Below are 26,502 nucleotides of genomic sequence, written 5' to 3'. Positions count from 1 at the left end.
CAGGAGTTGTGGAGAGCCAGATAGGGTCAGCGTGTGAGAGGTAGAGACTCTAGAGGCTGACGCAGAGACTAGAGAGGTTGATGCTTGACAAGAGAGGCTAACATTGGTCCAGAGAGGCTGACGTAGAGTTGGGAAGCAGCACTAGGAGATTTTTCGTGGGACAAACTAGGAGCTGGAGAGCCGGATAGAGTGATGCAGTCCCTATTAGAGTGATGCAGAGCAACAGAACTTGCATTTTTTCCGTGGGATCGTTCATCAATGATTTAGCCGGAATATCTGTCTCTGACTGAGAAGTACTACTACCGAGGGAATTCTTTTTTGGGTGAGCCATTTATGGCACCCAGGTTGTATTTTGAAACTGCATAATAATAAAACTCTCTAAATAGTTGCACCTATTTTCCCGCATTGGGTTTTTCCAAGGACATTAGTCCAAAAACAACGGTGTCACTCATGTGCTTGTTTACTTTTAGTTGTTGATCTGTATGTGTTGATACTATGCTTGTATTTATTTTCATTATTTACATGGTAAATAACTTGTTAAGTAATTGAACAAATAGGAAGAAATAAATCAGATAACACAAGAAAAAATTCTAACAGGTTAAAATTAGAAATTCCAACATATACTACTAGTGTAACCCCTTATTGTTATTAGTGCAAACCCCTTAATGTTATTAGTGCAACCCCCTTATTATATTGTTGTGCCCATGTAGTCCCCATATTGTTATTATTATGCACCATAGAAGCCCACTATTTTTATTGTTGTGCCCTTACATTATTATTGTTATGTCGGCTCTAATTACATTATGACCCCTTAAACTCCTATATATAGAAAGGAGGTCTTGTCATTTGTATCATCCAAGAATTGTTCATTTGTGTAATATAAAGGAGGTTGCCCCCTCAAAGAGGCTGATTTTGAAGGCATTGATCTATCGTTTCCATCTTTTTGTGAGTTGGTTTCATAACATTTGGTATCAGAGCTTTGGATTCTAGGGTTTCCCTGCTCCAAACAAGTCATTGTGGAATTTTCGCTATAACGTTTTTTTCAACGATGTTTTAGAAGCTAAAAACAAAACCCATTTGATCTGAACTCGCCCTGATCCTCGGGTCCAAATTTCATACCTTGTCTCACTATATTTTCGGAGATATGATCTAAGGAAGTTAGGGTTTTTGCAAGCTCCTGAATTACATCCCAAACAGGTGACATTGGGAAAATCGTCATAACTTTCTTTCTGAGCATCAGATTGCAGTTTCATAAGAAGTTACGAAAAGAGGACGGACTGTAGTTTTTGGTGTATTAGTTTCAGGTCTGAAGGTCAAAAAAGTAATATGTGGCACTTCATACAAGTTTTCTCTATTAAAAAAGTATATAAGCAAGTCATCTTGGGAGATTGAGCATAACTCTTTCTTGGAGAATCTATTTTGGTCTGACTGGTGCCATTGGAAAGAGGACGCAAAGGGATACTGCAGGTCACAATTTTATACCTTGGAGATCAAAAATTACTAGGTTACATTCGTTTCAAGATTGAGCTCCTAAAATCAAGAAAAGGCGATATGAGGAAGTTTGATGGCAAGGATCCAGTAATTAGATACTACAGATGGAACAATATTTTGATCTACATGATGTACAATTATTACAAAAGGTACATATTGCATCTTTATATTTAGATTTGAATCAATTTTTATGGTATAAAGGGCTTTGTTCTCATAAACCACTTGTCACTTGGTCAATTTTCATGGAGGAAATGATAGCACATTATGAGGATACAAAGAGCAACACCTTCTTTAGCCAATTAATAAATCTCAAACAAAAGGGTTCAATGGCAGAGCACATTGAGGACTTACAAAAATTGAATATAAGGGTAAATGATATTCCAGAGAAGCAAAGGATTGATATCTTCATAGTGACTTTAAAGGATAACATTCAACATGAGATTTGTCTTTGGGAACCTAATTCATTGGAGAAGGCATTCAAGTTGGCAAGAAAAATTAAAAGCGGAATTATGGAAACAAGGAATCATACACTCACAACTATGGAATTATTTTTGCTCTTAGCCTTCCACAACCTTCAAGGTTTACATCATAACAATTGGAATAAAAAAGAGAAAAGGGCTTTGTTACATTTGTGATAGCAAATACATTAAAGGTCATAAGTGTGCTGAGAAGAAATTATTTTACATAGATTGTGAAGAGGAGGAAGAAAAGGATCAAGAAACATCAAAAGAAGAGGATATACACTAGGAACCAACCCTAGAGAAAGAAGAAATGAATCTAACCATATATTGTAAAGCATTGGCAAGAATTGCCACTCAAACTCTCAAGATAGAAGGACATATCAAGAAGAAAAAGGTTCAAGAAGTGAAATATCACATCGAGCATCAAGAAATGAATCTGACCATATATTGTAATGCATCGGTAGGAATTACCACTCCTCAAACTGATCTAGATTTAAACAGAAATGCAACAAATTACAGATATAACCATAAATATGAAGATGTAGTAGAAATAACACTTCATTTCATTAATATCAAGTATTGAAATATGCTTACAAACATAATGGAAATAAGACTAGGTCAGGCGATGGTAGCTTATCTCTGAGAAGAGATGTGACAGCTACATGCCTTTGAATTGTGTTACAATGAGGCTCAAGGGCCTTTTTATTATTGAACAATAAGAGAAAACCCTAAACAACCAAAACCCTAACCCGAGGAGATGTAACACCAAGAGTTTATGGGCCCCGTTGGGGTGAGTTAGACAGCCAACTTCTCGGGTCGCAGCTTGCTCATATTATCTCCGTTGACGCGCATGATAACCCGTTGGAAAGATCTGTCTGAGGACTACAATAGAAGAGACAATTTTGGACAAAAAATCGTTGGCAGTAGATTTCCTAAAAAACATCGTTTAGGGCCTCAAAATGGCTTCGGAAGTTTAGGACCCGAAAAACTGCTAAAAATAGTAAACTGTGCTACAATTAAGGAAACTGGAAAACTGAAAGAAACAATGGTGGGGGTCCAAGTGGAATTGGCGGGTGGCCACCAATATACACCTGGATCATTCCCCCTATTGCGTTGAGTTCCTCCATGAGATGAGGAAACTTCTGCTGAACTTGGTCCCTGGTGAGCCACTTGCCCTGGTGAAGGAGTTGGCCTGCTTTGACAACTCGATACAGTTGGATCTTCTGCTGGCGAGTGTTCTTGATCTGCATGTCCATGATCCGATTAGTTGTGGCTTGCTCCATGCAATCTGGATTTAACTCTGTAGGTGTGAGTTGTTCTGCAATGTCTGATGTGTCCAGCGATGGTGGGAAGTATGGTCAAAGGAAGTCCACATTGAACATTGGGTGCAGGGCAAGGAATGGGGGAATTCTAAGCTCAAATATGCTATTTCCCACAGCCTTGGTAATGGTGTAAGGACCATATCGGAGTTGTCCGAGTTTACGATAGGCTCCAGTAAGGCGTTCCTTCTGCAAATGCAACCAGACTTTGTCGCCCACCCGAAACTAGTGTGGCACCCGATGTTGATCATGTCGTTGCTTGTACTTGGCATTTGATTTCTCCAGAATGTCATGGACCTGCTGGCAGATATGTTGGATGTGCTCAATGAAGTTGTTTTCCTTATCAACGTCCGACTAGACATGAGCCTAATCTGTCTGAGTATTTGCAAATGGTATGGCCACATCAATGAGACATAGTAGCTAGAATCCCAAGCCCACTTGAAAATGGTTATGGTCAGTCAAGCTGTGGAGTGCCCGGTTATCGCTGTGTTGGACAAAGGGAAGGCTCTCATCCCATGTGCATGGATACTTCGAGTTGTACATGCATAGAATGTGTACGATCATCCCATTGACAACCTCTGTCTGGCCATCAGTTTGGGGATGGAAAGTTGTGGACTTAGTGAGATTGGTATCCAGCATTGACTAGAGACTAGACCAAAATGTATTGAGGAACCTGTTGTCCCAATCTGAGATGATAGACTGTGGGATCCCAAAGTGTACCCACACTCGTTCAAAGAAGAGTTTAGCAGTGGATTTTGTTGTGATATTCTTCTTGCAGACCACCAGAATGGCCACCTTCGAGAATCTGTCGACGACCACAAAACCATAGTCATTGCCATGCTTAGTAGAAGGAAGGCCCTACATGTAATCCATGGAGATGGATTCCCAAGGTCGACTAGGGGTAGGCAGTGGAGTACATAGGCCTTACTTCTTGATGGTCGGTTTGGAAATGGCGTAGGCAGTGCAGGATTTGATGTACTTCCCGACATCTTGTCGAAGATTTGGCCAGTTGAAATACTTTTGCAGTACTACCATTGTTTTCTCGACCCCAAAATGCTCAATGGCCCAACTGTAGTGCCCTTCCCAAATCATCTTGGCTCGCTCACTTGAAGGAACACAAAGGTGTCCCAGGTGGCATAGCAGGGCATCCTGGGGGTGAAAATTTGGAACTTTCTGACCCTCCAAGAGCATCTGGTATGTGTGGTCAAACTCTAGGTCGGTTTTGTAGAGAAGTGGCCAACCAAAAGTCTTGTTCCCATAAGAGTTGAGCACGGTGGTTAATGCCATGATCGGTGGTCAGCTGAGACAGTCTGCAACATTATTGGTTCCACCCTTCATATACTTGATATTCAAATGGAACTATTGCAGGTATGTGGATCACTTTTGATGGCAATCATTCTACAACTTCCCTTGCGTCTATATGAACTGCGGGTGTCAATGGTCTGTTTGGATGACCATTTCCTTCCCCAAAATGTAATGCTTCCATTGTTGACGAGCCTACACAATGGAATACATCTCTTTTTCATAAGTGGGATATTTCCAAACTATGTCTGAAAGTGTCTCACTGTGATATGCCACTAGCGCCCTTATTGAGTAAGGACTGCCCTAATAGCATAGCCAGAGGCATCTGTCTCAATCTAAAATGGTTGTTGAAAGTCTGGTAAAGTGAGCACTGGTGTAGAGCAGAGGCGATGTTTCAACTCTGTGAATGCCTTATATTGAGATTCAAACCAAATTAATTTTTCTTTCGTTACTCGCTTGGTGACTTGACTCAAGGGCCAAGTGATATGAGAGAATCCCAACACGAACCTGTGGTAGAAATTGGCAAGACCCAGAAAGCTACGGAGCTCTGTCAGAGTGGTTGGGGCTAGCCAATCCCGAATGACTTGGATCTTGGCTAGATCCACATGCACCCCTCGTTCATCAATAATGTATCCCAGATACTAAACCTGGGTCATGCCAAAACTGCATTTCTCCAAATTTCCACACAGCTTGTGTTGCCACAGTGTTTGGAGAACCTATCGGATGTGGTGAAGGTGCTCTTCCCAACTCTGGTTGAAGATCAGGATGTCATCCAAGTATACCACTACAAATGAGTTGGTGAATGGCCGCAAGATGTCATCCATCAGCCTCATGAAGGTTGCAGGAGCATTCGTCAACCCAAAATTCATAACTAACCATTCGAAAAGGCCCTCCTTGGCTTTGAAGGCAGTCTTCCACACATCAGAGAGTTCAATTGGTACCTGGTGAGAGCCATACTTCAAGTCGATCTTGATGAAATATTTTCCCCCCTTCAGTTGGTCCAGAAGGTAATCAATCTGTGGGATCGGGTACCTATTCCAGACAATGATCTTGTTCAGCGCCTGGTATTCAATATAGAGTCTCCAAGTCCCATCCTTCTTCTGTACCAACACGATCGGGCTCCCATAGGGCGATGAACTCGGACGGATGTGACCTTTGTGCAGCAACTCCTGAATCTACCTCTTGATTTTGTCGTTCTCCAGAACGGAGCATCGATAGATTGGTCCATTGGGCAGCGACACACCTGGGATCAGATCGATGGAGTGCTTGACATGATAGTGCAGAGGCACCCCTGTGGGGGAGGTGAAGATGTCCTCGTACTCCTCCACAACCTTGTCCATCTGTTGTTGCCATGCAGAGGGACCCTGTCTAGAGGTTGTGGCCATTGTCTTCTTCTTTCCCTGAGGGCGTATCATCAGGAAACCAAATTTATTGGTTATGGAAATGAGCCTACCGCATTGTTTTGCAGTGACCAAAGAGATGGAGGTAAGTGGTGCTACCTCCAGTATCTTGTACAACTTATTTCTCAAAGTAACAATAACAGCACGAGGCCTTGACTCATACACAACATGTCGCTTCCATAAGTATGGTTGGCCTAATAATACATCACAAACATCAAGGGGAGCAACATCACATAATACCTCATCTGTGAAGGGCTTAATGTTGTATGGAAGGTGGAACTGCTGGCTCACACGAAGATCCCGTCCTTGGTGAAGCCACTCGATGGTGTATGGTTATGGATGTGTTGTGGTCAGTAATCCTAGCCGCTTCACAACCTCTATCGAATGAGGTTCTTTTGGCTCTCGCTGTCGACAATGCACTGTAGCAGGGAACCCTTTACCCACATATGGGAGTGGAAGAGGCGCTCCTCCTCCTCTGGATCTTCGGGTTCCTCCTTCTGGATCTTCGTGGTGGCAACGGTGGTGTTGGGCTCTACATCGATAATATGCTTCCCTTTGTCATTCCCCTTGTTGGGTTCTGACTCAGAGTCATAACATGCATCTGATTCCGAAGCCTTTACCTCGACCACCAGTGACTATTTGGCCCGACACTCACTTGTGTTGTGAGTGGAGCTCTTATGGAACTCACACCACTTTCCCATGTTCTTCTTTGGCTTCACAGCATTTTTCTTTGCTTGCGGATTTTTTGGGTTGTCTTGGGCCGCCCCGCCTTGGCTTTGTCTTTTGTTATACGATTTGGGGGCACCTTTCCCTTGCTTCGGATTCGTAGATCCAAAGTCTCGCTTCTTCTATTTAAACTTTTGCTCGATCTTGACTGCATATCGGTATGTCGTGTCGAGCAAGGAGATGTCCAGGAATTCCATCTCATCCTAGATGTACCTGTGCAGGCAGTCGAGGTACTTGAGAACCAAATGCTTCTCAGAATCCTTGATACCCAACTTCGTGTGAAGGGTATGAAAAACATTGGTAAACTCCAACACATCTTGGTCCCTTCCCTGTCGCAGTGTTGTCCACTTTATGTATTTATCCTCATAGCTCTTGACAGGGTAGTACTGCTCCTTAATGGCATCCCGAAACGAGTTCCAAGTGGGTGCGGCTGAAAACAGTGAATTTGTACTTTCATCCTTCTGCTCACAGTAGGTTTCCCACCAGTCCTTGACGTGGGGGGCTGCTTTGAGAAGTGAAAAGGTGATCTTTTCCTGGCTGGAAAAGTCATGAATGGAAAAATATCATTCTAGCAGATTTAACCATTTATCTACAGTGTCTGCATCTATCTGACTCTCAAATATGGGAATGTCAAATTTAATGTGTACCTTAAAGGGTGTGGTGCTTCCAGAGTAGCTGTCGGAAGTAGATGCGTCACCCCTAGGTAGCCATTGAAGGATCTGGGCAAAGTTGTCCATCATCGCGTTCCTTTGTCGCTCGAGAGCTTCCTTGAGCAATATTTTGATAGGATCTCCTGCCCCATCATCTTTCTTTTCATCCGCCATGGGAGATCGTCGAGATTTGAGAGGATGGTCTTGCAAAGGTTCGACCAGTTCAAGCCCTAACTCCTTATATTCTGACCTAGTTGGGGACATGCAAAGAAAAACAGAGAAATAGCATATTGTTATGATACCACTAATCCATATTTAAACATGAACGCAACAAATTACAGATATAACCATAAATACATAGATGCGGTAGAAATAACACTTCATTTCATTAATATCAAATACTGAAATATGCTTACAAACATAATGGAAATAAGACTAGGTCGGGCAATGGTAGCTTATCTCTGAGAAGATATGTGGCGGCTACATGCCTCTGAATTGTATTACAATGAAGCTCAAGGGCCTTTTTATTATTGAAAAATAAGAGCAAACCCTAAAAAACCAAAACCCTAACCTGAGGAGATGTAACACCAAGAGTTTATGAGCCCCGTGGGGTTGAGTTGGACAGCCAACTTCCTTGGGTCGCGACGAGGTCATATTATCTCAGTTTGACGCACATGATAACCCGTTGGAAATATATCTTTGAGGACTACAACGAAAAAAAATATTTTAAATAAAAAAATCATTGGCGTAGATTGCCAAAAAAACGTCGTTTAGGGCCTCAAAACGGCTCCAGAAGTTTAGGACCCGAAAAAACTGCTAAAAACAGTAAAATGTGGTACAATTAAGGAAACTGAATAAATGAAAGAAACAATGGTGGGGGTCCAAGTGGAATTGGCAAGTGACCACCAATATCCACCTGGATCACAAACTATCAAGATGGAGGGAAATATCAAGAAGAAAAAGGTAATAGTGTTGATTGATTTGGGCAGTACCCATAATTTTATTCATTGTATGAAGCGAAGAAATTGTATTGCTTCCTATATCTAGCGCCAGATTGTCAAGTGATGGTTGCAAATGTAAGAACCATAAATTGCTCTAGAAAGTGCCATAATATCAATCTATCCATGGGGGAATATGTTTTGAATAGTCCAATGCTTTCCATTCCAATGGGTGGTGTTAATGTTATACTAGGAGTCCAATGGCTACAATCTTTGGGTACGATAACTTTTAATTTTCATGAACTCTTCTTGAAATTTTCTTCTTAAGGAAAGGAAGTTGAATTAAGGGGTATCGCAGGGAAATCGGGAAAGATACTCAGCTCTAACAGCATGAAAAAGCTTCTAAAGGAAGAATAACGTGGCGTAAATACACAATTATGTTCACTAGAGGTTCCCACATTGAAATCATCTATTTCTCCAGACCTCCAAAATGTCTTGGACAATCATTCCAAGGTATCTGAGACTCCCAAAGGCCTCCCACCTATTTGTGATCATGATCATGTTGTTCATTTTCCAGGAAGTGTTCCTCCAAATATCAGGGCTTATAGATATCCCTTTGCACAAAAGAGTGAAATTGAATGTATGGTTGTGGGAATGCTAGAGGTTGGGTATAATTCAACCTAGTCAAAGTTCTTTCTCTGCTCCAATAGTATTGGTGCACAAGAAAGATGGATCATGGCACGTGTCTGGATTATAGAGAGCTCAACAAGCTCACTATTAAAGATAAATTTCCCATTCCTCTCATTGATGAATTATTGGATGAATTGCATGGAGAAATTTACTTCAGCAAGTTGGACCTTCATGTAGGATATCATCAAATCAGAATGAAGACTCAAGACATTCCGAAAACAACATTTAGAACTCATAAGGATCATCATGAATTTTTGATCATGCCTTTTGGCCTTACCAATGCACCTTCTACATTCCAAGGTTTGATGAATTCCATTTTCAGACCCTTCCTTAGAAAATTTTTGTTAGTATTTTTTGATGATATACTGATCTACAGCAAGTCTTGGAAGGATCATGTTCAACATGTTGATAGAGTGCTCAGACTATTGGACGAGAAACAATTATATGCAAAACCTCCAAATGTTTATTTGGAATACAAGAGGTGGAATACTTGGGTCATATTGTATCTCATGAAGGTGCTAAGGTAGATCGTCAACAACAACAAGTTCTCCAACTCTTAAAGTATAACCTCACTTTGGCATAGAATCGAATGAAACAACAGGAAGATCAACATCCCAGCGAAAGGATTTTTGATATAGGAGACTGCGTATTTTTACGAATACAACCATACAAACAAATGTCCCTCAAGCAAGCTAAGAAGGATAAATTATCACCAAAGTACTATGGTCCTTACAAGGCACTGCAAAAGATTAGTACTACGGCACACAAATTGGAGCTTCCTGCATCTTCCCGAGTGCCCCGATTTTTCCATGTTTCATGCTTAAAGAAGTTTATAAGTGACAAGCTCCCAATTCAAACAATATTGTTGGAACTTGACAAGGAAGGAAAAATCATATTGGAACCTGAAGCAGTCACAGAAACAAAAACCCGACAGCTACGAAATCGATCAATTTTAGAGTATCTCATCAAGTGGAAGAACTTACTCGCTCAAGATTCCACATGGGAGGAAAAAAAAATTATACAGAAGCATCGAGAACTACTCAATTACACAATTATGTTCGCTAGAAGTTCCCACGTCGAAATCATCTATTTCTCCAAATCTCCAAAATGTCTTAGAGAATCATTCCAAGGTATTTGAGACTCCCAAAGGCCTCCCACCTATTTGTGATCATGATCATGTTGTTCATTTTCCAAGAAGTGTTCCTCCAAACATCAAGCCTTATAGATATCCCTTTGCACAAAATAGTGAAATTGAACGTATGGTTGCAGAAATGCTAGAGGTTGGTATAATTCAACCTAGTCAAAGTTCTTTCTCTGCTCCAATAGTATTGGTGCACAAAAAGGATGGATCATGGCGCATGTGTCTGGATTATAGAGAGCTCAACAAGCTCACTATTAAAAATAAATTTCTCATTTCTCTCATTGATGAATTATTGGATGAATTGCATGGATAAATTTACTTCAGCGAGTTGGACCTTCATGCAAGATATCATCAAATTAGAATGAAGACTCAAGACATTCCGAAAACAACATTTAGAACTCACGAGGGTCATTATGAATTTTTGGTCATGCCTTTTGACCTTACCAATGCACCCTCTACATTCCAAGGTTGATGAATTCCATTTTCTAACCCACCCTTAGAAAATTTGTGTTAGTATGTTTTGATGATATATTAATCTACAGCAAGTCTTGGAAAGATCATGTTCAACATGTTGATAGAGTGCTCAGACTATTAGACGAGAAACAATTATATGCAAAAACCTCCAAATGTTTCTTTGGAGTACAAGAGGTGGACTACTTGGGTCATATTATATCTCATGAAGGTGCTAAGGTAGTCCGTCAACAACAAGAATTTCTCCAACTCTTAAAGGATAACCTCACTTTGACATAGAATCGAATGAAACAACAGACAGATCAACATCGCAGCAAAAGAATTTTTGAATTGGGGACTAGGTATTTTTATGAATACAACCATACAAACAAATGTCCCTCAAGCAAGCTAAGAAGGATAATAAATTATCACCAAAGTACTATGGTCCTTACAAGGCGCTGCAAAAGATTGGTACTATGGCACACAAATTGGAGCTTCCTGCATCTTCCCGAGTGCCCCCAGTTTTCCATATTTCATGCTTAAAGAAGTTTATAAGTGACAAGCTCCCAGTTCAAACAATATTGTTGAAACTTGATGAGGAAGGAAAAATCATATTGGAACCTGAAGCAGTGACGGAAACAAGAACCCGACAGCTACCAAATCGATCAATTTCTGAGTATCTCATCAAGTGGAAGAACTTACTTGTTGAAGATTCCACATGGGAGGACGAAAATTGTATATAAAAGCATCCATAACTACTCAAGCATTGAGGACAACACTTTTTGAAGGAGAGTGGCATGTTAGGTCCCTATACTACTAGTGTAACCCCTTATTGTTATCAGTGCAACCCCCTTATTGTTATCAGTGCAACCCCCTTATTATATTATTGTACCCATGTAGTCCCCATATTGTTATTATTGTGCACCATAGAAGCCCACTATTGCTATTGTTATGCCCTTACATTATTTTTGTTATGTCAGCTCTGAGCACATTATGACCCCTTAGACTCCTATATATAGAAAGGAAGTTTTGTCATTTGTGTCATCCAAGAATTGTTCATTTGTGTAATGTAAAAGAGGTTGCCCCCTGAAAGAGGATGATTTTGAAGGCGTTGATCTATCTTTTCATTTTTTTGTGAACTAATTTCATAACACGAGGGCATGGGGAGAACTAGTTCTCCCCATGTCGTGGGCCACAATGCAACTCACCCCCACCCCAGTTCTCCCCATGCCCTGGGCTCGTTGGGCTGTAGTGCAACTTCCCCCTCCTCCCAGTTCTCCCCATGAGCTGGGTCGATTGGGCCACGGTGCAACTTCCCCGACCCCCACCCCCATAGCACAATGGGCCCAAGGTGTGGGGAGAACCTGGGCCCGTCGGGCCACGAGGGTGGGCGAGGAGCGAAGCTGCAGCACTGAAACTCCGCCCCCTACCCACGCCCTGGCCCTATTGGGCCACAGGGGTGGGCGGGGGGCAAAGCTGCAACACTGAAACTCCACCCCCTGCCCACGCCTTGGGCCTGTTAGGTCGTGGGGGGTGGGCAAGGAGCAGAGCGACAACTTGTAGCTCTGCCCCCGCAGCCCAACAGGGCCTAGGGCGTGGAGAGAACCTAGGCCTGTTGGGCTGCGGGGGGCGGAGCCTACCCATTCCCTGTGGCCCAACAGGCCCAAGGCAGGAATTGAATCTCCCCCCAGCCCTGTTGGGCTGCGATGGGTGTGTGGGGGACGGGTTTGTTGCGTTCAACTAAGCCCGATACCCACCCACCACGACCCAACGAGGCTAGGGTAGGAAGATATCTGATTCCGGGAATCGGATCTCCCCTGCGCGAGCCCGTGGGGCCATAATTTTAAAAAAAAAATTATAATTTTTGTTTTTATATATTTTTTTTAATTATTTTTTTAATTGTATTTTCTTATGTTTTCTTTAACCTTTTTAAATGTGTTTTTTTAATTATTATTTTATTTTATTTTGTTTTGTGTGTTTTTTTTTTATTTTTTTTTTTTAATTGGTTTAATTTTTTTTTATTTTTAATTTTGAATGTTGTTTTTTCAATTTACATGTATTTTCTATTATGCTTTTTTTTTTTCAGTTTTAATGTTTTAAAAAATAATGTTTTTGTTAGTTTTCGTCCTTTTTTAGTTTTTTATTTTGTTATAATGTATTCTTGCTTTATTTTAATGTTTTTTAATTTGTAGGTTTTTGTTTTTTATTTTTTTAAATTACCTTTATATTGTTCTCTATATTTGTTTGGTTAATCTTTTAATTTTTTATGTTTTTTCCCCTTTATATTGTTTTTTATATTTGTTTGGTTAATCTTTTAATTTTTTATTTTTTTCTTCTTTAATTTAAGTATTTTTTCGCTATATTTTTTATTTTTATTTAAATTTTGTTTATTGCTCTTCATATTTATTTAGTTAATCTTTTAATTTTCTTTTTTTTCTATTTTTGATATTTTTTTTTAGTTTTTTTATTTTTTATTTTTTATCTTTTGTCTTTTCTATTTTTTATTTTTAAATTTTTTTTAATGTTCGAGTTTTTTGTTTTTTATTTTTAATATTTATTTATTCTTTTTTAATCTTTTATGTTTTAATATCATTTTTATTTATTGTTATCATTTTTTTATTATTTTTATTTTTATGTTTGTACATTTGAAACTTTTTTGGAAGAAATCGCATTGAAAAATTTAGGCCCACTTGTTTTCTTCAATATTTAAATTTTTGTTTTCTTTTGCATTTTTCATTTTTATTTATTATTTTGTTTTATTTTATTTTTCTCTATTATATGTCAATTTGATAGTTGATTTTAAAGTTTCCGTTATAATAAATTGAGTCCGTCTTCAAAATGTGTCAATTTTATGGTCAATCCTTAAATTTTCATTACAATAAGTTAAATTTGCCTACACAACATGTCTATTTGATGGTTGATTTTTTGTTGCACTAACAAATTACTCTTGATATAATAACTCTTTGATTCAAGTGTTCATTTTTAAAAGGTTTTTAGTCATAAAAAAAAATCATAATGCCATAGTTGAAATATGTGAAAAGATTTCATAATGTAATAAGTTTTTTGGGGTCACAATCTTTGGTTTTAATTCCATGGTTGAAAATTTGTCAAAATTTTAAGATTTTTTTTATTTGTGATATTTTATCTTTAATGCCATGGTTGAAAAGATTCATAATGCCATAGATTTTTTGAAGTCACAGTGTTTGGTTTTAGTTCCATGGTTGAAAATTTGTCAAAATTCTAAAATTTAATGCTATGATTGAAAACAGTGATAAATATTTTATAACACCATCACTGAAAATTGTTGGAATTTTAAAAGTTTCAGAGAAGTGATATTTTATCCTTAATGTCATACTTAGAAATCATTGGAATTTTAAGCTTTTTAGACACAGTCATATTTTATCCTTAACATCATTGCTAATAAATGTTGAAATGTTACGTCAAAAAAAATGACTTTATTCCAACATTAACATTTTTTGTTTTCAGAGTATTTTTCGCAAAAAAATTGTTTTTATTAGCTTTTATTGCTATTTTTTAAAAATGTTTAAAAAAATACCCCTAAACAATAAATAAAAACACATTTGTTTTGTTAACACCATGGCTGAAAGTTGTTGGAATTTTAAGGCTTTTCAAATAAGTGATATTTTATTTTCAATGTCATGCCTGAAAATCATTGGAATTTTAAAAGTTTTTCAGAGCAATGTTCTATCCTTAACGTCATTGCTAACAAATATTTAAAATTAAACTAAAAAAAATGACATTATTCCAGCATTAATATTTTTTGTTTTCAAAGTGTTTTTTGAACCAAAAAAATTTGTTTTTATTAGCTTTTACTACCATTTTTAAAAAAAGTTGAAAAATTACCCTTAAAAAACACATAAAAGTACAATTATAAAGACCGAAACTAATTACATCTTTTAACAGATTAGGAGTGAAAGAAGCTTAATTTACAAGTGTAAAATGCACCTTGATTATTTGTGAGGCTACTGTTGAGATTTGGCGAGGAAGAAGCTTATCAATGATAGGGATAAGATCTTTGATAAAACATAGGGTCAGAGAAGAAAGAGTGAGAGGTGAGAATGGAAGACGATGTGAAACAACAAACTTGCATGTTTAAATGTTTAATTTCAAGATTAATGGTGTTGGAGGAACTGCATGCTCAACCACTAGATCCCAACTGAGTAGACCAAATTGTACATAGAAAATCAACGAGGGATCTGAGACAACCTAAAAGGTGCTAGGATTACATTTTGGTGTAAAGGGAAGAATCAACATTGTGAATACCGAAAGGATTATAAACATGCAATGGAATTGGAATATTTTGTGAACAAAGCTTTGGAATGGACTTTACAACTTAACTGTATAAACTCTTGACAAGTAGGGTGTTCAAAAGAGGCAACCATAGAATGTAACAGTGAATAAGTCCAACCCCAAGGAAAGGAAACGTTTGAGTTGTACAGCACTCGTCTCATAAATTTTGTATATTTTAAAAATACTATAGATTAATGCACAGAGATGAGAAGTGAACAGATTTCTCTCATTTTGGAATGTGATTAAACTGTCACTGAACAGTGAGGCACTACCCAACAGAATCACTTTCTTAGCTAGTCTCTGTATCTATTTCCTTTTTTCTATTTTGCAACCAAACGTGCCCTAATTTCAAAATCGACATCCCCATCCAGGCATCCAAGATCACGAGCCAACAAGTGCCTCGAAAAGCACACATGAATTAAGTAAAGTAATTCGTCGTCTCTTGAGGAAAATAAAATAAACTAATTATTATTATTCGAAAGCTACAGAGACATGGAATTTATTTGATTTTGAAATTTCAAATGCACTCTATGTTACGCACAAAGCAACAAGGACGAAAAACTAAATCAAAATTTGAATGCACAAAAATATTTCTAATTTGCTTAGAGAATCTTAAAAGGGAGATATGTACTGTACAAGTCGTATTATGGATGGTGGAGAACATTTGCACTCATTGCTTGAGCAGCTATTAGAATATCGAAAGCTGGATCAATACTGCAACTTTTGTAGAATGCAGTAAAAACCAATCCATTATTGTTTTCTCAAGTTAACAAAATAAACAAAACCGTAAAAAATGGGATCCAAATGAGAGATTTTCCATCAACCAAAAACGGAACTACAATATATGAGAAGCTTGAATTGTAGTTATATTAAAGCTGATCAATCGAAATATAGTTATCTTAAAGCTGATCAATTGAACTAGGAGGATCTAAATTCATTAAAAAATAGGAAAATAGGAAATAAGCATTTGTCATTCACTATGCCCACGAAAATAAGATAGTTGAACTCTATTTACTATTTAGTTTATCAAAGCTCGACATTTGTGTAGCTTAAATCAGAAAAGAAAAAAATACATGCAATAGCCGTATATATGTCTACAGGTATCTCATGCTTGCTGCCTTCAGGGGGGGCTTTTAAAACATCGAGCATCCTTGAGAACTTTTCTGTGATGAACGAAAGAAGTGAAGCCAAAGCAGGCGACACTTGCATTTTGAACCTAGACCAGCACCAACCCAATGTACTAACCAGTCATGTGATTATACATTGGAAGTAAAGTTTAGCCTTCCTGCAAAGTAACAGGCTCGTCACCTCTATTCTTACAAACATAACTAGGTAGAATAGAAGGATGCCATAAACATCCAGAGGCCCAGCGATGAGGAGAATCTTTTTGACAGGTACCTTTTCTTTATAAATTATCGCCTAGAATAGTAGACAGCAACAACTGCTGCACAAACTCTGACCGCCTGGCCTCTTCTTCAAATTTCTGTTCCCTCTCTTCCGCAGTTAGAGATGATTCAACACTGCACCAATAAAATTGTCAATAAGCTGTAATGATCCATGTGAACACGAAAAAATAAAAACAAAAATGCAAGATTGACATGCTTAGCAGTAAATAATATGCGAGTCTTCACAGAAACACATCCAGTATGATTAAAAACTCATAAATTCAAATGGTAAAGTAAAAGCTTCACAAAACACACATCCAATGTATCATATAACTGTATACATTCAAACGGTCAAATGCTCATCCTTCAGTTCGAGGTCAATAAAATCCTAGGGTTTGTGATAGTTTGCAAGATGCAAAAGCAATAAATATACCATTTTTTAGGAGATGATGCCAATTCAGTTATACATCAGAGTATTGCTGATACTAGAAATAGTAGTATTGGCGGCAAACATAATTGTCACAGGGAGTAGTATTGGCAGAAAACATAATTGTCATAGGGAGTGTGTACTGTGTAAAACAAAAGAAAAATACAGTGGAAGTATGAAAAACAGGACAGGGACACATAGCTGGAGAAAAGAATAATTAAGGGAGGCAAGAGGAAAGTTGATTGGAGTTTTTTTAAACAGATGATTCAGTACTTGCTCTCAAAGGCTCAAAAAATTAAAGGACACGATAATAATGAATGAATGGGGCAGTATGATAGCATTTCTAGGAAGAAACTGTCACTGGAGTTGGCAGCAGGGAAGGTAGTGAAAAATCCACATGGTGATTCCAAAAATTGCTTCCACAGGATGCTGCAAATGCATGTACTCTGAGAAAAAGGATTACGAGTTAGCATGAAACTTCAGATAAGTGTAAGTTTCATAAATAGCCTATCTTATCCCATGAAACTCAATGAATGGAATTCAATTTGGAAGCATTTACTGAAATTGAAGAATGTTTGGGGTAAGTTGCTCGGTATTGGTAGGGAGGTGGATGAAGTGAATATGGTAGTTATCACTCCAAAATGTTTCATCAATCTTTTGAACATTTGTTGAGGCACTTCACATTACCTCTAAATCTATTGAGCTAACATTTGAAAGATCATCAAGTCCATGTCACATCAGTGGTAGCAGTGGCATCAGAGTTTAATGAACATGTATCATACAGATTTGTAGAGGATAAAGTTGGTGATCAAAGTTGATATCAACAGTGGTTAATTATGACATCAGAGGTATGGACACGTTTATTTTCAATATCTTTCTGTGGTGAATAACTTAAGATAGAACATGCTACATGGACTATTAGAACAGGAAAAGAAGGATGTGCACCTTCATTAGCTGAAAAACAACAAAGGAACATATTTAAAGAAAGAAAAGACTTAGAGAGTTATGAGTGTGTTCGATCTAGTCCATTATGATATTTGCAGACCTATGCAATCTGCATCTATTTCCAGTGCAAGGTGTTTTTTACTTAAGTTGACAGATTTCTCTAGAAGGATTCTGTGTATTACCTTTTGCAAAAGAAGACTGATGCTTTTGCAAAATTTGATGTTTATAAGCAACAATAGAAAGTGAAGCAGGTAAGAGTATAAAGGTTCTATGATCTAACAAGGGAGGAGAAGTTTCCTACGATGAGTTTGTTACATTATTGCAAGGGAGGGATTCAAAGACATTTATATGCACCTTATACACCCTAGTGGGATGGTATAGCTGAGAGAAGACGTAGAATACTACTGAAGATGGTTAGATGTGGTAAAGAGGAGTCCTACAAAGGTGGTATGGGATATTACACCAGCAGAAGCTTGGTCCAACAGGAAACCACATGTAATTCAAAAAAAAATTTGTCATGCAGCATATGTTTTGATTCCAGATGAAAAGAGTAGGTTAGACCCAAAATGCAAAAAGTTCACATTTGTTGGTTAATGTTGAAGTTTTAACACCTTCAATATTAAAGTTGAAATGCAATAAGGATGATGGTATTAATATTTAAAATGATTAGGGCATTTATTAATAAGTGATTACAACAATTAGTAGTAAAGCACCACAGCAATATAATAGAATCATAATATGATAATCTAACTATATGGTCACGGCCAAGCCAGACACCAAATTGATGTCTGAGACCCCTTTGTTTGCAGAACAAGGGACCCACTCTATGCAGCAATTTGACTGTGTAGTCAGGGGTGTACATACCCCAATCCCCTTTAGATTCAAACCTCTGACCTTCAAAGAAGAAACACATGTTCTTAATCATTAGGATCCCCCTCGTTATATGTGATGACTTCTTTGAATAATAAAATCATTCTTCTTTTAGTTAGTATAACAACCACACCAATGTAATAAAAGAGGATTCCCCTCGTTGTATATGATCACTTCTTGAATAACAAAATCATTCTCCTTTCTTTCATCTCTCATGCATGTGATCAGAAGTACGCAGTTACAAGGATAATCAAAGGCTTCTAAGAGGTCGGAAACTGAGATTAACAAGAAAAATATAAGTAGGGATGTCACTGTTGGTGAAAAAACAGATTTATTTCAGTCTGATTCAGTTAAAATCAGATGAAAATTGTTGGTATAATGCTGGAAAAAATGTCGAGGTGCAGGGAAAACAATTGTAGAATGAAGAGCAGACATCAGATGTTGGTGTGCAAGTAACACATGGAGATGACGAAGATTAATTTGCTCAATGAAAATTGTTGGTATAATGCTGAAAAAACAGCCAAGGTGCAAGGAAAACAATTGTAGAATGAAGAACAGACATCGGGTGTTGGTGTGCAAGTAACACATGAAGATGAAGAAGATTAAATTGCTCTAGAAAGAGCAGAAGATAGGCAGTTTTGGTGAATAAAAGACAAGCAAGACTAAAACGGTAACTCCAATGCTTTGGAGGATGGAAGGTTGGATGAAAGCCCACAACCTAGAGAAAGGACGAAGTGAGAGGCCAACGAGAAAATGTGTAGGTTGAACATGTTAATTTTTATTCAATTTCTCTTTCACTAAATTCTTATGAACCTCAAAACTAGGAAAGACAGTCAGTAGTGGGAGAGGATCATGCTGAGTTTGGAGAACCCATGAAGAAAAACAATTAGGTGTTCGAAATGTTGCCTTCAAATAAGAAGCCAGTTTGTTGCAAACACATGTACAAAACAAAATACAAAGTTGATGGGTCACCACATAAACAAAAGGCACATCAGTTGCAGAGGGATTTGCACAGCAAAAGGGTGGACTACATGGAGGCATTTACCCCTATAGCAAAGTTGGTTACAATCAGGTTATTTCTAACCATGGTTGCTCATCTTGGCTAGATACTATAACAAATGGATACATAGAGTGCCTCCTGAACAGAGACTTGGAGGAAGAAGAATCTATTAATCAGCCACAAGGGTCCATTTTTGCAAGTAAAGAGCATCTAGTATGTAAGTTGCTGAATGTTCTTTTCAGGTTGAAGCAGGCACCAAGAGCCTGGTAAATTAAAATTGGCAAATATCTTGCAATCTCTGCATTCAAGAGAGTCCCTTCTCATACAAACCTGCAAGTCAAAAGTACATAAGATAATATAGTCATTTTTGTGGTGCGTGTTTGACCATATAATCATCACAGGTAGCAAGGATGGCAAAATTGAGGTAAAATCTGATTTGTGTTTGTTATCAGTATCATCATCCCAGTACATGGTACGAGATGTCAATAATCAAGGTTGCAGGTGCCATGGTTAATGAGAATATAATAAAGACCCTGAGTTGTCAATCACAGTACCATCATTGGAGAACATGATTCAGGACTTTTGTATCAGCAAAATCACTTGAAATCAGAGCTTGACAACAAAGGCAGTGATCCAGGAAGCAATAGAGCAATTGTTTGTTCAACAAGACAAGTACAGCCAAAGTTGATTTTGATCCATATTTGTTGAAAATTTGATAAAGATGGGTCAGCACAGCTTATAAGAGGCTTGATTCATCATGGTGACCGTGAACTCTTTCTTGAGGTTAAATTTATCTACAGTGAAATGCTGACTTTTGAATAATTGTACTGCCATGAGGAGACCTAATTTTGAGGGGCTCAAGGCAATTACTGGAGGCCCTACTTGCAGAGTTAAGCTTGGGCAACGAAGGCATAAAATCGGTGGACAGTGGATGATAATGTTAAGCCATTAAATTAGTAGACAATGGATACTAATGCTAAAGTTAGCCCATAAAATTAGTACACAGTGGATGCTAATGTGAGCCCATAACGAGCCCTGTTGCTCAGGTTTCATCGTTCTTGTGAGGTGCTCAAGTTATCATGAATGAGATGCCTATTTTGAACCTGTTGCTCAGGCTTCATAATTCTTGTATGGTGCTCAATACATCATGAATGAGATGCCTATTTTGAACTGCTAAACATAGCCATGCTGGGGCACTCTAAGTAGCGCACAAAAGCTGTTTTATTTATAGAAGAGAAGAAGCTGCTTTTGTGAGATTATATTGTTGATTCATCTGAAAGGGATGCTCTACCTTTTATGGAGAGTCTGATTTCTGGAAAGAACTCTTATTTTAGGAAAGAGGGTGCTTCACTTGAGGACACCAAATTAATCTCTGCTTTTTGGCTTGATAGGACACTACGCTTCTTGGCTTTATTCACTGTTTTTGTTGCTATTTATAGCCAAGTTGAGTGTTCCAATGTGAGGTAAATTTGGCACATTTTCACGAGGATAAAATCAACCAAGCTAGGTGCCCATGGGGCATGGAATAGTAAGTGAATGGGTGCACTGTTAGGGCACTCCTTGTGTAATGGTCGCTGGTTCAAAACCCCATGGGTGTCCCACCTGCCTAACCCTTAACTTGAAGTTATAGTGGTAGCGGTCCAAATCGACCCCATGTCAGGTAAGTACAAGAACGACCCAGTGGCCAATTCCTCTAGTCACCAATTGAACCAAATAAAAAATAAAATAAAAAATCAACCAATCCAGGTGCTTCATTTGGAGTTATTTCAGAGTGATTTGTATTATTTTCAACATACTTTTCCCCTCATTGGTGGGTTCTTATGTGGCACCCCTCTTGAGAGCAACTCACAGTCCTATTTCAGTATCTTACCTTCTCAAATATCAACTTGTTATTCTTGGCTATTTAGGGCACTCTTCTTCGCTTTATCTTCTGTTTATTGTTGTTATTTTTGTCCAAGTTGAGCACTGCATATGATGACAGATAGGGCACTCCATGCAAGGTAGATGTGGCATGTTTTTGTGAGGGTAAGATTAGCCAAGCTAGGCGCTGCCTTTTCGATATATTTCATGTTGATTTGGGGTAGCATCGGATGTGCTCTGGCCATGAAAATTGGTGGAGGCGCTAAAGCACATGAAATCTCCAAGACCTAGAAATGGTTTGGTGAAATTCCACCCGGTTAGAGAAATATTAAAATAATTAATATTTTTAATGGGGTTCCTAAGTCTAAACTTAGGAAAATTAAAATATTAATGGGTATTAATATAAAATTGGGTGAAGCGCCACGGGGGTAGGCGAGTTGGTAATCACACTGCAGTGAAGTTCGTTAGAAAGGTGGGCTCTGTACTGAAGGTCACGAGTTCAATTCCCCCGGACTAACCCGACGCTGTGGAGAGGGGCGGGCGCAGCTCCCAGTGGTTATAGAGGTAGCGGTCAGAATCAACCCCGTGTAACGCAAGTCGCAAGGCTGCCCCTGTTGCCGATTCCATTGTATACAAAAAAAAAAAAAAATATATATATATATATATATATATATATATATATATAAAAAACTGGGTGAGAATGTTCTAAATGACATGGATCAAGCCAAATCTAATCTTAGTTGTTGATTAGAGACTTAATCTCGGCCGTTGAAGACTCAACAGGAAAAGTATAAGAGGAGGCTTGAGGGTTAGTTGGAGATACACCAAGATTGATCAATCAATTCGATTTTCTAAAGCGAGGTTTGCTGAGAAAATTCGAACAAGTGATCAAAGTTGTAGCAAAGGGGCAGTGAGTGCATAGAAGAAAGGCAGAGATAGTGCCAAAGGACCGCGCAGAGATTGAGGAGGCTACGCAGAGCCAGCAAGAGCCACGCAGAGGGTCAGAGTGACTGCGCAGAGGCTAGCAAGGCCTGCGTGGGTGACGCAGAAGACCAGAGAGCCAACAGAGAGCAGCAGAAGCCTGACGCAGGGGGTTTCAGAGTGACACAGAGGCTAGGAGGGCTGACGCAGAGCTTCAGAGAAGCGTTGGAGAGATTTTCATGGAGCAGACTTACTGAATATCTACTTCCAAAGAGAGGTATTACTGCCAGATAGATATCTCTGTTGGGTGAACCAGTTTGGCAACCTAGTTGTACTCAAGAACGCTGCTTAATAATAAAACCCTCAGAACTGCTACACCGGTTTTCCCGCATTGGGTTTTTCCAAGGACGTGTTGTCCAAAAATAACGGTGTCCCTTGTGTGTTTGTCTGTTATTTTCAGTTGAAGATCTATAGATGGTTGAGACTTCATTTGTGTTTATTTTCAATATTTATATGGTTAAATAACTTGTTAAGAAATAAACAAGTAGGTGAAATAAACCAAATAATGCAGGAAGAATTTTTGACGTGTTAGACTTAGAAATTTCAACATGGTATCAGAGCATGGCAAATCACAGGAGCGCTGAAGGCACCAGCTAAATCAGAAAATTTGCAGTAGAAACACTTGTCCCGAGAGATGAGAGTTGTTCCTAAGCAAAAGGCAGCAGTAAAGGAGTGACGCGGAAGGCCTACGTCATCATTTCGAGCCAGATGGAAGGTCAGTGCAAAGGCAGAGAGAGGTAGAAGAGGCTCACGAAGAGCCATGTCATGCTACTCAGTCAAGTAGGCTTAACACAGTTGGCCAGAGGAGCAATTCAGCCTTGCTAGGATTGCACAAAGCTAAGAGGCTCAGTTTCTTCAGTTGTTGGGGCCTAAGGAGATGTGGGCAGATTGTGGATTAGGAAGTTGGTGGGGTGTTGTTGTTGTCGAAACAAAACAGTACCTAACGGGATAAAACCAAGGTAGAGAGAACCGCTGCCTTGAAGGATTTCTAGCCAGGAAATCCAGATTCGTGTTGCAGGGGCATAGAGGATCGGAGAGGAGCAGTTCGACAATTGGCAGGAGAGAACTTCCAAAAGGGAAGTCGAGAGTCAAAGGGAGTCCAGTAGAAGAGCAGAGACGGCAATGAACAGACTAAGGGATTAGGACAAGTTGGACAAGGCCTCCAACTTTGTCATCTAAAAGGCCAGGATCCTAACTGTTCTGGATAGACATCGCATCAAGGGCTTCACCTTGAGAACCATGGCTATTCTAGTCGACCCAGCTAATAATGAAAGGTATTAGGATGCAATGGCGAAAGAAAAGTGCATAATCCTTGATAGGGTCAAGGATCATGTGATACCACATATTGCCGAGAAGAACATGGCAAAGGAGATGTGGGATATCTTGACGACATTGTATCAGAGCACTTCCGTGTAGAGGAAGATGTTGCTGGAGAATTAGCTGGGAACGTATCAGATGCAGAAGGGGGAGCAGATATATCTATACCTCAACAGGTTGCAAGAGATTCGAGACCAAACTACTTCCATAGGGGCCACACCGGATCAGGAGTTCATGGTGAGGACTATCCTCACTGCAGTCTCCGGGGATTGGAAGACATTTGTCCAAAGCATTTTGGGCAGAGCTGATCTTCCAGGATGGGAAGAGGTGGACAACTCTTCACCAAAAAAAGATCAAACGGTTGATCAAGGCGGGAAGTAGCAACAAAGGAGGTCGAATTAAGAAAGAGAAGGAGGATGCGGCTCTGGCATCTGCGGGACAAGAAGGGAGGAGGAAGAAGAAGGACATCTCCAAGGTGAAGTGCTTCCATTGTGGGGACCTAGGTCATTGTGCAACCTAGTGTCCCAGGAAGAAGAATAAGGGAGAGGCTTCTGACTCCAAGTAAACCCCGGGTATGGCGGAGAAAGAAGTCGAGACTGATGACGACTATGCCATGAGTGCTCATGCACCTCTAGAGAAGATGTGGGGAGACATCGTGTTGTGGTGAGGACTACAGAAGATGAGGGGTAAGATCCTTGAGGTACCCAAACTCTTGGATCATATCTGGCTACAGGAGCCCCAAATGATAGTGGCAAGATGACGGATGTCGATAGAAGCAAGATGCGGATGGAACGACAAGGCAGTGCTAGAGTGCAGAGGTTTGTAGCAACGCAGTGGAGGTTGCAACAATGCGAGAGGCACAGAGGTGGTTGCAGCAGTGCAGAAAGCCACAGAGGAGGTTGTAGTAGTGTTAGAGGCACATAGGTGTTTGCAACAGTGGCAGTGATAGCATTATGGGCAGCATGATGCAGCGTGTTAAGAGGGCGTTGCAGTACAGATGTAGCAATGGCAATGGCAGAGCCATGGGCAGCAGTGCAGTGGATGTTAGGCAGCAGGCCAAGCATCAGCACAGGTATCGATGGTGGATGATCAGTATGATGTTCAGTGGTGGAGCATTACTAGAGCACAATCCTCGCTAAGAGGGAGTGTTGATTTGGGGTAGCATCGGATGTGCTCTAGCCACGAAAATTGGTGGAGAGGCTAAAGCACATGAGATCTCCAAGACCTAGAAATGGTTTGGGGAAATTCCACCCAGTTAGAGAGATATTAAAATAATTAATATTTCTAATGGGGTTCCTAAGTCTAAACTTAGGAAAATTAAAATATTAATGGGTATTAATATAAAACTGAGTGAGAATGTTCTAAACGACATGGATCACGCCAAATCTAATCTTAGCCGTTGATTAGAGACTTAATCCCGGTCGTTGAAGACTCAACAGAAAAAGTATAAGAGGAAGCTTGAAGGTCAGTTGGAGATACACCAAGATTGATCAGTGAGTTCGATTTTCTAGCGCGGGGTTTGCTGAGAAAATTCAAACAGGTGATCGGAGTTGCAGCGAGGGGTAGTGAGTGCATAGCAGAGAGGCAGAGATAGTGCCGAAAGACCAACGCAAAGATTGAGGAGGCTACGCAGAGCTAGCAGGAGCCACACAGAGGGCCAAAGTGACTGCACAGAGGCTAGCAGGGCCTAGGTGGGTGATGCAGAAAGCCAGAGAGCTAGCGCAGAGCAGCAGAAGGCTAACGTAGGGGACTTCAGAGTGACACAGAGGACAAGAGCGCTGATGCAAAGCCTTAGAGAAGTGTTGGAGAGATTTGCGTGGAGCATACTTGCTGAATATCTGCTTCCGAAGAGAGGTATTACTGCCAGATAGATATCTCTATTGGGTGAGCCAGTTTGGCCCCCTAGTTGTACTCAAGAAAGTTGCTTAATAATAAAACCCTCAGAACTGTAGCACTGATTTTCCCGCATTGGGTTTTTTTGGGGACGTGTTGTCCAAAAATAACATTGTCCCTTGTGTGTTTGTCTATTATTTTCAGTTGAAGATCTATAAATGGTTGACACTGCATTTGTGTTTATTTTCAGTATTTATATGGTTAAATAACTTGTTAAGAAATAAACAAGTAGGTGAAATAAACCAGCTAATGAAGGAAGAATTTCTAGCGTGTTAGACTTAAAAATTTCAACATTTCAAGTTGCTTTGTGTTATTTTCAACATCCTCTTCCCCTAACAGGCAGTGTCTTATTGGTATGGGACTTTTCTAAAAAAGCACTCTAAATTACTCCAAGGCTCCCTTTGGAAAAGAGTTTTAAATAAGAAGAGCGGCAAGCAAAGGAATCCTCATTGGTGTCTTCAGTCCCTCATAATTCATTGGTCTTCTTTTTCGCCCTCCATATTCTTCTCTTCTTTTCTAAGTCCTTGAGCAGAGAGCAAGGTTTCTTGTTGGTCATATCTCTGTGTATTCTTCCAAGAATTGTATCTTTGAAGTATAAGCAAGCAAATGAGTCCTAAGATTAGATGCTTGGAGCTCCTTAGGTCTTTCAATAAGAATTGAATTGTATCTAATATTGATTATAACTTTACGTTTGACAACCGTCTTACAGAAGACAGCATCAATGCTTTTTCGTGGCTGATTTGGTGATGTTGCTTGTATGAGAATACCTTCTTGTATTTGCTCAAACTCTCTCGTCTGATCTGATTTGGAAAGTCTAGTAGTAAGATTCAGTAATTTAACAACCTTGTTCACTTTCTTCTCTTCCTTTTGTTTGAGATCAGCAAGTCGTATTATAGATTGAATTCTTTTATTGCTGGTTTTTGAAGATTAAGCTCCATATTTCTT

The 26,502-nt window shown here is 39.3% G+C and overlaps 1 protein-coding gene across 2 annotated transcripts in view; it reads right to left on the bottom strand.

Annotated features, from left to right (window-relative positions):
* Positions 1 to 15,832: 15,832 nt before the first annotated feature.
* The window catches only part of LOC149174581 (protein DEHYDRATION-INDUCED 19-like), a 44,812-nt gene continuing 34,142 nt past the window's right edge, over positions 15,833 to 26,502 (bottom strand). Inside the window, exons 5-6 of one of the 2 annotated variants that reach the window (XM_089419349.1) lie at positions 16,278 to 16,399; positions 15,833 to 16,164 (exon numbers count right to left, since the gene is read on the bottom strand). In XM_089419349.1, the coding sequence (XP_089275475.1) occupies positions 16,285 to 16,399 (115 nt within the window). In that variant the 3' untranslated portion in view covers positions 15,833 to 16,164; positions 16,278 to 16,284. Of the gene's footprint in view, positions 16,400 to 26,502 lie in introns of both variants that reach the window. The other variant, XM_089419348.1, reaches the window with a different exon arrangement.

The sequence above is a fragment of the Pinus tabuliformis genome, chromosome 4_1 (genome assembly GCF_031772625.1).
Source record: "Pinus tabuliformis cultivar Carrire ecotype Pingquan chromosome 4_1, CPIR1, whole genome shotgun sequence".
Taxonomy (NCBI): domain Eukaryota; kingdom Viridiplantae; phylum Streptophyta; class Pinopsida; order Pinales; family Pinaceae; genus Pinus; species Pinus tabuliformis.
Note: the sequence above shows the minus strand (reverse complement) of the source record. Positions and strands in the feature narration are given on the sequence as shown.